The sequence below is a fragment of the Channa argus genome, chromosome 2, assembly GCF_033026475.1.
Source record: "Channa argus isolate prfri chromosome 2, Channa argus male v1.0, whole genome shotgun sequence".
Lineage (NCBI taxonomy): Eukaryota > Metazoa > Chordata > Actinopteri > Anabantiformes > Channidae > Channa > Channa argus.
In genome coordinates this window covers 20,966,545-20,982,516 of record NC_090198.1, presented here as the reverse complement: position 1 = coordinate 20,982,516, position 15,972 = coordinate 20,966,545, and the positions used below count along the sequence as shown (strand labels likewise).

The 15,972-nt window shown below is 37.5% G+C and overlaps 1 protein-coding gene across 4 annotated transcripts in view; it reads right to left on the bottom strand.

The window, feature by feature from the left end:
• The window catches only part of igdcc3 (immunoglobulin superfamily, DCC subclass, member 3), a 58,621-nt gene that overhangs the window by 11,675 nt on the left and 30,974 nt on the right, over window positions 1-15,972 (bottom strand). For all 4 annotated transcript variants that reach the window (XM_067496320.1, XM_067496317.1, XM_067496318.1 and 1 more), the window contains exons 3-7: window positions 15,687-15,831; window positions 15,438-15,568; window positions 14,918-15,055; window positions 11,258-11,416; window positions 7,916-8,081 (exon numbers count right to left, since the gene is read on the bottom strand). In XM_067496320.1, coding sequence (XP_067352421.1) covers window positions 7,916-8,081; window positions 11,258-11,416; window positions 14,918-15,055; window positions 15,438-15,568; window positions 15,687-15,831 — 739 coding nt within the window. The remainder of the gene's footprint in view (window positions 1-7,915; window positions 8,082-11,257; window positions 11,417-14,917; window positions 15,056-15,437; window positions 15,569-15,686; window positions 15,832-15,972) is intronic.

The window sequence follows — 15,972 nt, the reverse complement described above, 5'->3', positions numbered from 1 at the left end:
AAAAACTGCAGTTCATAGATGTGACCTACCAGCATGCAATAATCCAAGTTTATATAACTATCAGAAATTTATGTAGTTAATTGATAATAAAGTGAAGTATTTACAGTATTTACACATTGACTCATCTACAGTAATAAAATAACTTAATTGTTTGATTTTTTTCACTTTGAATATGGAGTAGGATATTTGGGATATGTCAGGATCTCATTAATATTACATTTGTTATATTGGGAGTACGTTGAATTAAAAAGTCAGGCTGGAGTAAAGAAGCCGTGTCAGTTAATGTCAAGAATATTTAATAAAACTATTATATCTTCTCCGCTGAGGTACTTGAATAAATGCATCTAATGGGCAATTACTGTAATACTGTAGTACCTCAGATAAGGATTCAATAGACCCAAGAAGATAAATGTGACATATGTCAAGTGAACAAAGTACCGGGCTACAGTTGAGTGTGTGTGTGCGTGTCGGTGTGTTTAAACAACAACAAAAAAAAAAAAACCTACATCACATATGACTGACAGCATCAGCAGTATATAAATGTAAAGTATATCTTCACTCATGCAAATTACATCGTTTCAAACCGATTCGTCATCAACTGGAACTCCCCTTGGAGTAGATAAATCAATTTCAGTGTTTAAAAAAATGGAATTTGCCGACATCAGTAAAAACCTTTAATGTCTCCATGCACATATATATACCCACATACCTATGTGTGCATGCACGTGCACAGACACACGCACGCACGCACATCCTCCCGCACAAAGTAAATTATTTTTCTCAATACCTCCACTCTAAATTCTTTCTTTCGACAATCACTCCTGTATCATTCCTCCACCACTCTGCTCTTTCTATCCATCTTTCCATCTCCGCTTTTTCCTCTGTCCTCCCACCTGACTGGCCTTATGGTATATAAATATAAAAATGAGATTGTATGTGTACATGTATGTGTCAATGTTGTGTAGGTGTTATTAGAGAAGAACACAGAATCTACACCTGTCACTGGATTTGCACTGTTGCAAACAGAAAAATACAGATTTACTATACATACACTAAGTGGCAAATTTCTCCAGGCCATGCCCAGGACATTTCTGCTCTGAAAAATACTTGTGCCAATAAATACTGACAACACAGATAAAAAAAAAAAAATGGGAATATTGAAGGGCTTCGGTTGTAGTGTTGCCAATTTTCTTTACCTTAACATGCCCTTTTTGAAGTTTGCCCTGGTCATGGCATTTTAACATATCAGAAGCAAAAACCTTCCAGGTTGGGTCTGCATACTTCGCTTTAAATTAAAATAGTAGAATTTATTGCCACAGGCTCTCAACGTATCCTGCAGCATCCCACTAATCTTACTTGCCATTCCTAAGAACCAGTCAAGAAGATTGTAATTCTGTTATGACAGACAGTAATTTTGTTATGAAATCAAATCCTGTGACGAAAAGCGTACTGAAAGCACAACATGTCAGTCTTGTACAGTGTACAAGCATCTTGTCACAAACTTGACGCTGAGTTTGGAAGGATGGATCTGAAAGGCCTGTGCAATGCTCTTTGGGTCAGAGTACAGGACCGAGGAGTGAATCATTTAATTTCCTTTCCAAAATGTATGTGCTTGGATACAACTACTGTACGTCTCTAATCTGAGTCAAAGAAGCTGTAAGGGAAAAGAGTCATTATTCTCTCTGGTCTGCCAGGTGGATTTAATCTGTATAATTATGAGGTCAAAGAGGCCCTCTGTATTTAACCCTGTTTGAGACATCTCACCTGTGACCCCTGAGGTGGCAGCAGTCACCAGCCCTCAGCTCGTTATTCAAACATCACATTTCTGACAGCCTTTCATATCAGTGATGGATAGAGTGTTTGCAGACAGGCACCCCGACCAGATGCCACAGATGCCACAAAGAGGCCCCCAGGGACACATTACTGGATGCTACTGGGCCTGGATAGGCACTCTCAGTGACTGAGAGAAAGGCAGAAAATTTCACAGGGTGCTGCTTGGTTCAGAAGGTATAATAGGTCACACAACACCATATACTGTATGTACATTCACATACCATATTATATACACACATATACCTGCCATATTCACACAGACTGATCCTGTTGATATGAACTTAAGAAATTCTACATCTACTGTCAAAAATTCTATCCTTACTTCCAGGATAAATGTTTGAGTGGCATAGACTTTTTATATAAAAATGAAAAGTAAGTAAAGCCGTTTAGGTTTCAAGCTTTTGTACATATCGATATATAAATACACACACACACACACATTTCTTTTAGGTTTTAGTAAATGACCACAGCATGTTAGCTATTGACGCAATGTAAGTGTTTTTTTCTATTACTTTATTTGAGTTTAATTTGTTTGGGTTATGACTTAAAGTTGGAATCCACAATGCACACTTTTTCATCAAATAAAGAGCAGAACTTTTCTGTTTATAGTAGATGCTTCTTTTGTATTTTGTTTCTGCAGCCAGAAATATAAACCCCATTTATTCCTGTACCAGGGTATTCCTCAGTAAATGCCTGACAATTGTTGATGTTTAGAATTGAACATAGAGAACCAAAACATACATTTATTCAGGAAAATTATCAAGTTATTGTATTATTATATAATGAAATATTTTAATCTGCAAAAGAACAATATTGTGTTTATAAAGTACTTTGAATATGCATATGCACTATTCAACAAAGATTTCAAAATGACATGCAGTTAAAAGGATATCTATCTTTTTTGATTAGATAGTTTAGTCTCAAGTTTTAGAGCAAATCAATATATATATTAATATGCAGCAGCAGAGCAGAGCCCCCAAAGATCCATACGATGTGGGTGGAAAAAAGCACAGAAAGTCAAAGAGAAATTGAAGAAGATATTTGGGCTCTTTGCTTGTCTTACATGAGTTCCAAAGCCAAGCTGTCCTGTCTTGACAGGTTGACACCATCATTTAGGCATCAGTTCAAGGTCATTTCACAGATTGATAAATAAGGCCATGGGCCAGCAGAGTGGCTGACAGTGGGGCCTATAGTCTGTTGTTCAGCTGCTTAGACTGTGTTTACTTTCCCTTGTTTCTGAACAGCAACCCATCAAAAGCCAGCATGTCCAGTCTGGATCTACCAAAAGTGAGAGGGAAAAAAATACAGAGACAAAGAGAAAGAGGTGGGGAGGGGGAGGGGGGGGGGGGAGGGGGAGGGAGAGGGGAGGAGCAGTAAGATGTCTGTGGCCTGAGAGGAGGGAAGGGCCCAGGGATATGACTGATTACAGGCAGGGTCAGAGTTCAAGGCCAATGCCCAGGCCCCAGCTTTCTGTAATAGGAGCAGGAAGAAGGGTGTGGGGCGCAGAAGGGGGCCACAAAAAAGAAAGGCAGGTCTTAGAGGGAAACAAAATGGAAAAAAAAGATCCTTTGAAAGGATTCTGCAACAAAATTTCCAGGTTTGTGAAGTAGTCATTTGCTTCAGATTTGGTCATGAAATATAAAACAAACCACAGCACTGACACACATTTAAATCATGTTCTCTGTATACAATACAAAATCTTTAGAGACAAATGTAAACGGATCTTAAGCTTTCTAAATTATTTAAGAGAATGACAGTAAGTTAGAAAAATACTTATTGGATGTGTCACTTACTGTTTGTCTTCATTTACTACAAGGGATAATTTAATTTTCGTCATAATCAGCTACAGTTTCGCTTGTAAATCAACACAGGCTGGCTTTCAACCTAATGGCTATTACTCTGATGTAAGATCACAGCTTGTATGTGTTGGATGATTACACATGCCAGCTTTATAGATTTAAAACAAGTTCCTAAACATACTGTAATTAGCAACACCTCTGAGAGGCTTTAAATAACCACAATAGCATGTGTTACAAAAGCTTGGTCACCAAAGGCTAATAATGAATGAGGTAACAATAAGCTTGGAGTGTGTGTAAGTGTGTTTGTGTTTGTGTCTAACCATGTATGCACATGCTAATATCATGATCTGTTAAAATGTGACAAAGACAGCAAACACGTATCTTTACTTCAAGCAGCAGAATCTATTTACAGAAGCAGCCAATCAGTTCTTCTCAAACATAGTCTTCTGCTGTATTTCCTGTAGCTTTGTTTTATGTGTGTGTGTTTTGTAGAGTGTGTGCGGATGAGTAGACTGAATTTCCATGTTTGAATTTAAATGTGCATAACATGAATGCTCCATTTTGTGCCCCATCATCTCCACACATCTAGGGTCCACTTGCTTTTTGATTAATGTGTGTGTATGTATGTGAATTAAATGTACAATCGATTCCTTTTCGTTCCCTAGTCCGATTTGATTTTGAAGGTCATCACAAGAGATGGCTGAGGGTGAGTATATTTCAACACACACGCATTCAAATCTCTGCTAAACAAAGTTTGTATATGTTACATATAAGAACAGAATCATTGTGCTGCCTTGAGCTGTTGAATTTCATCTGCATAATATTACTTTTGTTATGGCTGAGCTCATGAGGTATAGCAAATTGCACTCCATGCCACATAATTTTACTTTTCTTCAGGGCTTCCCGTACACTAGAAATATCAGCACATGGGCTTAAAATTTTACAGGGTGTAGTTATAGCTCAGCGGGAGAGTACACTGGCCACTAATCACTGTCCTTGATTCTGAGTATGTACAGTACACAACAGACAATTAAACAAAAGTGTCAGCTGTGTCAATATGCTCAACTAACTTAACATTAAGAAAGGTGCATTTTGTAGGAAATGCAATAATGAGTTAAAGTTTATATTGATGGAAAATACAAAAGACAGACAGGACAAGAATTCTTCCATCTTCTTAGAATAATACATCCATTACTCGCTTATTCAATACAAACAACATTTGCAATAATTTTAGTAATCACCGGTCACCTGTAAAACATCAAAATGACACTGATGTTGCAATGTAGATATTCCCTGATTTTCACTATACCAGGGGATGGTAAAGTGAATATATTTTGTTGGTAGTCAGACTAAACACATTACTGTAGCTTAGGCTTTGCAATAAATTTGTAATTACCGTTTTATACTCCTTTCAAACAGAAAACAAACTCATAAGAAAACATCACATTAATAAATTACATTTTTTTCCAAAAGCATTTGGAAAATCCAATTAGTTTTCATAACCATATTTTGTTCGAGACAGCGTTAACACTCTGGGCAGAGGTATTGTAAATTTCACATTCAGCAATTTGTAATATTATACTGGAGAGTACAATAATGAATGGGATTGTAATGTTTCACTGCACAGTTCAGATACATACAGTAGAACAAATTCTTCAGATGCACATGAAGCAACTCTGTTTTCTAAATGGCTCACTGAATTTCCTGCTCAACTAGCTGACTTTATGAGCCAATTAGCTAATGGTTGATGTCAAGCTTAACCAATTACAAAGCGGGGTTTGTGATGCATGAGATCTATATTATAGCAGGTCATACACTTAAGGGTGGCAAAGAGAAACACTCTGGTGCTCTCTATCCACTCTGTCTTTCTCTCTGTCCTCACTTGTTCCTTCCTGCAGACTCATAATTTCTCTTGTGACTACTTCGTATACAGTATTTATCCCTTTTTTCTATGTCTAAGCCTGGCTTCTCATCCATTTTCTCCCTCTCTCCTTTACTCCTATGTTAGTCCCTCACTCCATCTCTCTGTCTAATATAGACTGGTAGAGGCAAGTGGGAGTAAAGCTGTGAAAGTGAGTGATTTAACTTGCTGCAACAGGGTGCAAGTATAGATTTTTCTGCTGCATATTTAATGCATTCACTTCGTATATCTTTTTTCTTTAATGAATAATAACAACATACATGAATGGTAGACTGCCAGGGTCAAACAGAAAAATTAAGCTTCGTGCAGTGATTCATAAAAATTTACTCAAAAACACATTTGCTGGATTGAAAGATTATAACAATTTACAATTGTTCACCCAGCAGTATCCGCAACCGGCTGTGCACTTATACCTGTTTCAAGTAATGCCTTTTAACTGTGCACAGAAAAACACTGGAACACAAGAGACTTGAAAATAAGTCAGTCATTCTTATGTAAAACCCAGATGCAGCATGTCTGAGATATTATACAACGAAAAGGCGTAACATTAGGAGTGGAGTTGTACTGGAGTGTATTATAAGAAGAGGTGGTTCTAATGCTTTGTCCCCCTCATTCATTTTAAAGATTGGATTGCATTAAATTGCACAGGTGGTCATAATGTTATGCCTCATCAGTGTATGCTAGTAGTAATCAACTTTTAAAGTTAAAAGTTAAAAACTCCACAAAAAGACCATGGTAGTAAATGACAATTAAGCCAGGAGAAAAGATAAGATGCAAAATAAAACTCAATGTTTCAGCAATGCTGCATAAATTACTAATCCATCTGCAGCCTTTCGAGTTTGAGGAGGTAAGAATGGGGAAAAGCAGATTTTGTTGCTTGGTCCTACTCCTCATTACATTCCTGGGCACTGTCATGGGAGGGCGTCTAACATTTAGTCAATACGGTGCTCACATACAAAGGCACAAATAAATTGAGGCTCATGTCTTGGCAAGCATGAATTCCTGCAGATGTAGTGTTAGAGGCAACAGAAACTCTGAGAAATTGAACATGACATCAATGATCACATCAAGGCAACATCGATTGCCCTGACATTTATATTACTTTTACGAGTACAACTTTGTGAGGATACAGTGAGTACAGAGATCAATGGCAGAGAAAGCTGGGCTGTGCTAATGACAGTTTGCAATATGTAGAGATAAATATATGTGGCTTTCACACTTTCTACCTGCTATATGGGTATACACAGTATGTTTTTCACAATTTGATAGGTGAAAAGTTACCATATGGCTTATATTATTCTAAGCAGCATATAGCAGTATGTCTGGTTAATGTGTTTTCAATTGGTTTTAGACAAGCAGAAGTCTTTGGTACAGATGAATAAACTAGGTTGCATGGAGATTATTGAAAATAAGATTAATTTAGAATATGAGTAAAGATGTCATATAAGGGTGTTTTATTAGCAAGGGGTATTAGGCTTATTACTCAAAATATTTAACATGTGACTCCTTACTTGTTAGGAGTGTTAGGCTTTGACAGAGCGTTAGGCTTTGAAAAATGGATGTCTGATGGTCTGAATATGCAAAATTTAATCCATCACATATGCAGCCACAAGCTTTTTTAGTTCTTTGTTTCTTGTTGTAGGCTGCTGTTGACAGTTTTACTAAAACCCAGTATTAGTTGTTTAGCCATTGAAGGGCTACAGCCATACACCCAAAATCAAAGTAACGGGAATATTTTCAGCTGCTGTAGGTACTGTAATGTAACCTTTATTAATATAGTGGTTGACTAAAATCAGGGGTTGCCCTAAGCACTTTACAAAATGCCTGCAAATGCTCAGTTGTTCCTGCTTGAACAAATGAGTTTGAAGTTTGGTAGGCACTTCCATTGTACAAGATAGGACTATGAATAATAAATGCAGAGCTTCAACTGACTCTTTGCAGTGGTGACAAGAAAAATTGTTTTAACACATTGTTTTTGGAGGGAGCAACTGTAGTATTAATACTAAAATTGTATTAGTAACTTTTTATGCTGCTTGTTACTGTAAAAAGTAAAATGACAATAATGCATTACGGTCCATACTGTTAGCAATTGACACCAAAATCACTGTTGATTTGCAACTGTGTTTCATGTATAACGCACATGCAAAAAAATTACTAAATTAATGCATTTGAATAATAATAATCATAATGCATACTAATAGTAAAACATGACAAACTAAACCGGGGTCACAAGCAGAAGACAATACTTCTCACAATTTACTTCAGGATGAGTGTTTTGCTTTGTTGCCACTTTCTTTACTCTTAGGAATATGTGAATACATTTGCATAAAAATAAAAGTCAAGTTGTTTTTTTTTTCTTTACCTGTTGTTGTTCCTGAGTTTGACATGTCCCCCAGGCTCTAGAATCTGCCCGTTCTTCAGCCAGGTGAGCTGGGGCTCAGGCTCGCCCTGTGCTTGGCAGGTGAAGATGGCGGTGGTGCCGACGGGCCGAGCGATGGACTGCGGAGGCTGAACAAACTCTGCGGGAGCTGAAGAAGAAGGGAAACAGTGAGTCAGATAAACTTTGATTCCATAACCATAGAGCAGGAGATAACAGGAGTTGGAGATGTAAACACTTTAGGCTGATAAAGGAGACTGAAAAAGAAAGTCAGAATATAGAAATGAAAATATATGAGAGGCTAAAATATGTCCAGTACATTTTGAGATTTACTGTAATATGAAGGAAAGATATACAATATTATGATGTATGGAATGAAAACTGGAAATCATATAATTCAGGGTCTTTTTGCACAGTTCTAAGAGAAATTAGATCAACACAAATTCAAGAAACTACAAGACAGAGAACAGCAGACAAGTGGGAGCAAGATGATGCGAGTCCTTCTCAGCACTGCTGAAGATTTAACGAACAACACATGATCACTCGAAAATTAAGAAATACAGTTTATGGTCTCATCATATACTACTAACAAGTGAAAATAACTTTTCAAATGAAATGGTTCTCTTAGCAGGGTCATTCCAAATTTGTATTCCTGAGTTGGTACTTTATTTGAGCTGATGGACAGAGATTTATGATCCCCCCTGCACTCAGTATTGTCCCAGCTGTTATCAGTGATTAGAAAACCTGAATTATTTATGCCCATATTAACTTAGAAAAAATTTAATGGTAATTACAATATCTCAGAGTCACCACAAGAGACAAAAGCCAGAACACAAGGCTTATAATATTGCCTGGAAATGTCAGTTTAAACTTTCTTTTGTTTCATTCATTTATCATTCTCAGGTGGGTCAGAGCAACTGCACTCCAATTGTAAAGTTACAGCTGTTTGGAGAAGAGGAAAAATGTGAATCAGTGTGGTTATTTTATCTTAAACTGTTGTTTAAGAAACTAAAGTCATGTTTGGCTTGTTTTTTTAGAATCTCCCTTATTCCCTTGTTTTTGATTTTTAACAAATCCTATAAAAAGACCATAACCCACAGCACACAGATGATATCAGTTTTGAGGCTTGTCAATGCAGTGCTACTATACAAAAGACAAAATCTCACAATCTGAGATGTTATCATTGTTTCTATTTGTTTAAAATTGGAGGAAAACAATAAAGAGAGGTATACATATTTTATAGAAGGACATTTAGATTGCTCTGCATGTTGCATTCTGATTGAACTTTAGAAACAGTTATATTAAAGGATTCTGGTTTAAAAATGTTCACAATACAGACCCTAAAGCTATTTCCTTTAAATGCTAGAGACTGTAGTTATTAGCAAATGTGACTCAACTGTTTTTCTTTTTTTAGCTGAATTATGACTTTTATTATTAATGTAAACGAAGCAACGTGTACTGTAATTAACAGCAGTTCTGGACAACGTGTGGTGTCACTGGCAGAGAAGAATAAGCTGTATCAGCATTTGACTGTTTATTTTTCTGCTATTTTACACGTTCCCTTTGTTCAACTTGTTATTCCCCAACTGTTGTGTCTTCCTTCTTGTTTGCAGCCGAATAGACAAAATGTTTTCTGACACTTCTTCAACGTTAACATTTCCACCCTCCCATTAGAAAAGCTAAGGGGCTCTTAGGCACTTGAATGGAGGCTGCTGACAGTGTTTGATGATCCTTTCATTTATCTCTTTCACTTTCTCAGCTTCAGTCTCTTTCTTTTTGAGCACTGTCTTAAAAGCGAAGATCAGAAGGACCTCGAAAAGATATTGATTTGCACCTGAAAGGGTGGTTGTTAGATCATCAGTACCATCCATCCATCTTGCTTTTTTAACTCTTACACATTGACTCTTCCTTGTTTCAATTTTTGTACCTCAAAGGAACCATATCGAAACAAATTGATTTACTGTTTTATTTCATAGGACTTTTTGTTTACTGCATGTTAATTTGGAGTTATTGACCACAGGACCCAATTTTATATTCACACAGTGGCTTAGTTACACTAAAATAATATGGGGACTCTTTAGAGACATATAGTAAAATGAAATGAAATAGGTCTAACCCACATTTCTTTGGAGATAGGAGTACACCTTTGGTTCTACAAATCGATAACAAAAACTGAAGACATTGACATGTAATTAACATTGTTGGCTTGTCTCCTTTGTTGCTGCTAGGCTAAGGGTTTGACAGGGAGATTATATGAAATATTGATTAGGATCAATACTGCTACTGGCTGAACCAAAGTCTTGTCCATCTGATCAATATGCAAGTGAGGTAGATGCTGTATGTTTCATGATTACTGACAATTCATGCACAGGGCCACCTACTCCCTGGCCATATTGTATTGGTCTAACTCATCAAACACATACAATTGCCACATATGTCCTACCATTGCCACATAATATATACCTGATTTCTCTGATGTCTTGTCTTGGGGTTACAACCAGAGAGAAAATAGTTAAGGATTGTTCCTCTTTGATGGAAACCTGGACACAAAGCCATCAACATCTTATCTTGGCCAGGTTTGTTCAGCCAGTATAACTGATCTTAAATGTGTTCTAATGATCAAAACCTTCTTTTTGCTGGATATTGCTGTCACAATAAATCACAGCCTAGCCTTGTATATTTTGTATATCTAAACACTAGAGCCATAGAGTTGCAAAGCATAAACATTTTATGCTCTTTTCATTGCAGAAAGATGCATTTACAGAATTGCCTAGATGTGTCTTTCAAACATGAAGGAATATTCACGATAGTAGTTCATGCCAACTTGGTCTATGATTATGCCATGAGGTTGGAAGCTCAGCTAAATGCAGCAAATTACAACACGAGTGCAGAGATATTTTTGATGTCTTGGTGGCAGTATAAAGAGCTTACTAGTATCACCCTTACACCTTACATACCAGCAGCAAGCATTTTAACTCCTGGCTTGAAAATATGTAATCCATCTGAAAAAGCATGCTATGCTTTGGTTGACATTTTAGGTTAGATTATTCAAACCCTTTTAGTGTGACAGATTTGGACCAGTCACCAAGTCTGATTTAGTCCGCCCACACAGTCAAGTGATGCACATTTGGAAAAGACTTGTGGAGAAGATACTGGATAAGCTACAGGCAGTGCTGGCTAGTGGTCTGTGATGTTATCATGTGATAGTCAGGGTGTTTGGACACCCACAGAATTAAAAAGGATTTAACTTATTACCTCACAGCTATACAGTATGTGTGTGCTTTTAGTTTGTTGGTAAGTAGCATGTCCTGTTAGTCCAGGACTCACCTTGGACAACTAGATGTCCCTGAGCAGTCCTTCGCACACGGGTGCCTGGTTTGTTTGCAGCACAAACGTAGACCCCTGAGTGCTGCACACCAACATCAGAGATCATCAGGTTTCCTGTACCAAGTACCTGGATTCCTTCAACACCAATGGGACGACCGTCTAAACCAGGAAATGAGAAAGGGAACAGTTAAAAATTATATGAAAGAATTTTTAAAGGGCAGCACAAAAAGAACCACATGTACATGTACAGTGTATGTTCATATTAGATGAGAGTGAAGTACAGCAGCAGTGAGCACCATCTTGAATAGAACCTGGGCTGATAGCAAGCGTTTTCTAAGGTTTTACAATGAATGTGTGTTCTTATTGTAAGTGTAGCTTGTAATTACACTTGAGCGGGAATAGTCTGACAAAGGCTTGGAGTACAGTGCTTTAAAAGTTACACAGCAGATGTAGCTGTAGCCACCAGGGCACCACAAACTCTTAACTGCAATTTCTAATCTCCTATCTCCTTACACAATTCATAGCTGCCTCTTTTCTGCTCTTACTGTAATCACATGATAAGCTCACACTTTGCCATGCTCCTTATCAGCAGTCTCAACCCCAACAATGATTTCTGTCTGCCTCTGATATTAGTTAGGGGGGCCAACGGAGTATTTTAATCCCATCTATAACTATCTGTAGCCTGTGTAAATGTACGGTCAGGATTTTATGCATTAAAAGGCCAGGCAGAGAACCAAGGAGATGTGCACCATGCTGGACACAGAGGCAGGAACTCCGGTTAGAGACAGAAACCAGATGGTCGTTCATAGTTCAAAATTTTATTGTAAAAAAGGCAAGTCAAAGAAAGTTTAAACCAAGATTTATGATCAAATATATGAATATCTTTCTCTGAATAAAAACATCTCTACCATATTTGTTAGCGTAATACAACCCCAATTCCAAAACAGTTGTGAGGACGTGTAAAACCTAAATAAAAACAGAATGCAATGATTTGCAAATCTCATCAACATATATTTTATTTACAATAGAACATAAACAACATATCAGATGTTTAGACAGAAAAATTTTACCATTTCACGGAAAATATTAGTTCATTTTTAATTTGATGGCAGCAACACATCTCAAAGAAGTTGTTTACCATGGTCTAGCATCCCCTCTTCTTTTAACAACTGTCGGCAAACATCAGGGAAGTGAATAGACCAGTTGCTGGAGTTTATGGGGGCCATATATTCCCATTGTTGTCTGATGCAGGATTCTAACTGCTCAACAGTCCTGGGCTTTTGTTGCTGGATTTTTCATTTTATGATGTGCCAACTGTTCCCTATTGGTGAAAGTTCTGGACTGCAGACAGGCCAGTTCAGCACCCGGACTCTTCTCTTGTGAAGCCATGCTGTTTTGATGGATGCATTTTGTAGTTTAACGTAGTCTTACTGAAATATGTGAGGCCTTTCCTAAAGAGACATTGTGTGGATGGGAGCATATGTTGCTCTAAAGCCTCTGCCCACACCATAGGCACTAATGCACCCCCATAGCATCAGAGATGCAGCCTTTTAAAATTTTGGCAGATAAATAGCTGGATGGTTCCTCACCTCTTTAGTCCGCAGAAAAGGGTGTCCATGGTTTCTAAAAACTATTTTAAATGTTGAACCATCTGACCACAGAACAGTTTTCCATTTTGCCATTTTAAATTTGGCCCAGAAAACACAGCAGCATTTCTGGAATGTGTTTACATGTCTTCTTCTTTGCATGATACTGCTTTAACTTACATTTGTGAATTGCACAGCGAACTGTCTTCAGACAGTGATTTCCGTAAGTGCTCCTGAGCCCATGCAGTGATGTCCAGTAGAGAATCCCAAAGATCATGTACATCCAGTTATAACCTTCAGCCTTGTCCCTTGCACACAGAGATTCCTCCTGATTCTCTGAATCTTTTGATGATATTATATACTGAAGATGGTGGGATCTTTAAACTCTTCACAATTTTACATTATGGGACATTTTTCTGAAATTTTTGCACAATTGTTTGGTGCATTTTTTCGCAGATTGGTTAACCTTTGCTTATCTTTCTATTTGAGACGCTCTGCCTCTCTGAAATGCTCATTTTACACACATTCATGATACTGACTCTTTGCCAATGCTCGTCCAATTGTTTTTGATTTTCAGCCTTTCCTTTTCCAGCCTTTTGTTGCCTCATTCCAACTTTTTTTAATTGGATGTGTTGCTACCATCAAATTCAAAATGAATATTTTCCATGGTAAAATATGTCAGTTTCAACATCTGATATGCTGTTTATGTTCTACTGTGAATAAAATATGGGATGGGTTGATGGGATTTGCAAATCATTGCATTCTGTTTTTATTTACGTTTTACACATCCTCCCAACTTTTTTTGAATTGGGGTTCTTCAACATAAAAAATGCAGAAAAATAAAAAAAACAAAAGAAAATGGAATCTGAGTTTCGAACTGCCCTATTATCTGCCATCACTGCAGGAAACACACATTTCTTACCAGATTTTTAAAAAGGCCATTGTCTGTAGAAATAAAACCTCCAGAGTTTTTAGAGGGAAACAGACAAATCAGACAATAAATTTAATAGAATAATTAGAATAATACCACACTCAGAAGATTACGAGACGGACAATATTTGTAAGTAATGATGACGATAAATTGAGATAATATAATTTACAGGCCATGTGCTTGTGCTCGGAACCTGTCATTTGGTTTCGTTGTTATTCATGCATTTATACTTTTTTACTATTAATGCACTGCACTGATAATTAACACTCCGGTGAGCTTTTATCTCTTCTTTTCTAACTCTTTTCTACTACATTTCTTTTTTCATTGTCATGCCCTCTCTATCAGTTTCTCCCTGTCAGGCCCTAATTAACTTAGTGTCAGAAAAGAAAGAGCACATGCTAGCAATCTGTGGTGCTGTTCAATGAATAGCAGCAAACAGACTCTGGCATTAAGGAGTGACTGATGTGAAACTATCAGATTCATTATGCTGTTTCTCCCAGCCTCCTTGCCGTAATCTAATACATACAAATCCCGTTGGGTTAGCATTTCATTCTAGCAACTTTGTGTAAGCCAGTGCTCTGAATCTGATTATGCCCCAACTGCTTGGGAGGGGGACCCGTTTAGATTTGGTAAAGCTAATCTTATTTGATAATAGTTTAAGAAAACAGATACCAGAGTGAAAAATTGGTCACGACAGACTTTAAGTGATAGTTGAGAAAAAATTCACATGAGGAGAGGGAGCAACTAATTGTATCTGTCTTAGCACCCCATAGCAATTACTCAGAGGCTCTTGGGTGGTTCAAAGGACATCCAACTTCATGAGGAGATCTGTGCATTTAGCAACAAAGTCAAACATAATGTTTAGCCCTAAGGCCCAGTGTACTATGCCGCTGCAACATGCATACACAATACATGTTCTACTAAATTAAATGTATTCTGTGCACACATACATTATCACACAATGCAGGACAGATTAAAGCTCTGCTGCAAAGGACATACAAACACATTAGAACACAAACAAGCCACACAAAAGATGGAAATTTCACACGCACAAATCCAAACTGCACATAAGGAAAAATTCTAGCTTCATACAGTAAACCTTCTGTGGCCTTTTTATTTGATCTGATGAGGATTTTTTCTCACCTAGTCTGCTCCAAGACACAATGGGCCGAGGGTACCCTGTGGCAACACACTCCAAGATGGCAGTTTGATGAACAGTGAGGGTGAGGTTTTCTGGACCAACCAGGATCATAGGCTCTTTGTAAACAGATGACTTGGATACTGTTTAAAAAAAAGACAATTGGCACAGAAGATGTAAATGAGCATGATGTATGGCATCCTTTAATTAAATATCTCAAGTTTACATTAACTCAATATGCTTATCTTTAAGATAATGCATATCTAGGAGATAAGCTGTATCTAATATATGGTATTGTTTCTATTGCAATAGATTTTCCAAACCTATTGCAGGAGAACAATAGGTTTGGAAAAGGCTTGGAATATGCAGGGTAGATAAGCAGAGGACAAAGCACAAATTGTATTGGAGTATGAACAAAAGACCAGAACACAACATAGATTTACAGCTACATTAATCTACAGGTGTAGGTGTGAAAGCTTCCTTCCATGTGACAAAAAAGTCTGCTCGTAAATAAACAGTAACAACCTGAAACAACGAGATCTGCCTCAGCGCTGTATTTCACTCCTGCACTGTTATGGGCAACGCAGCAGAACTTCCCACTGTCCTCCTCACGAACTCCTGTAATCTGCAGAACACCTGTAGGCAGAAGAGTGTACCTGCAAGAGACAGACACAGAAGAGATGCAAAACAGAAGCAAATAAATACAGGGATACCTTGTTAATGATCTATAAACCTATGATCTTTCTGTCTGGCTTTATTGTTGTTTAATCTAACCTCTCGTCCTTTGTTTCCACTAGACGGCTGTCTTTTTCCCAACTAATAACAGGTTCTGGCAGACCATGGATCTGACACTGGAATCTTGCTACACCAGACTCCTCAGCATGGACTGACTCTGGTTGGACATGGAAGTCTGCCATGGCTGTTGAGGAAGAGAGAGGAGGACAATAACACAGAAGAAGAGCAACAAGCCTTGAAGCAAATCTGTCTCTTTTGTTTTATTTTATATTTTTGTGTAAGACTATTTTGACTATGTGTGTTTAGAGTGTTTATGACAAAATTA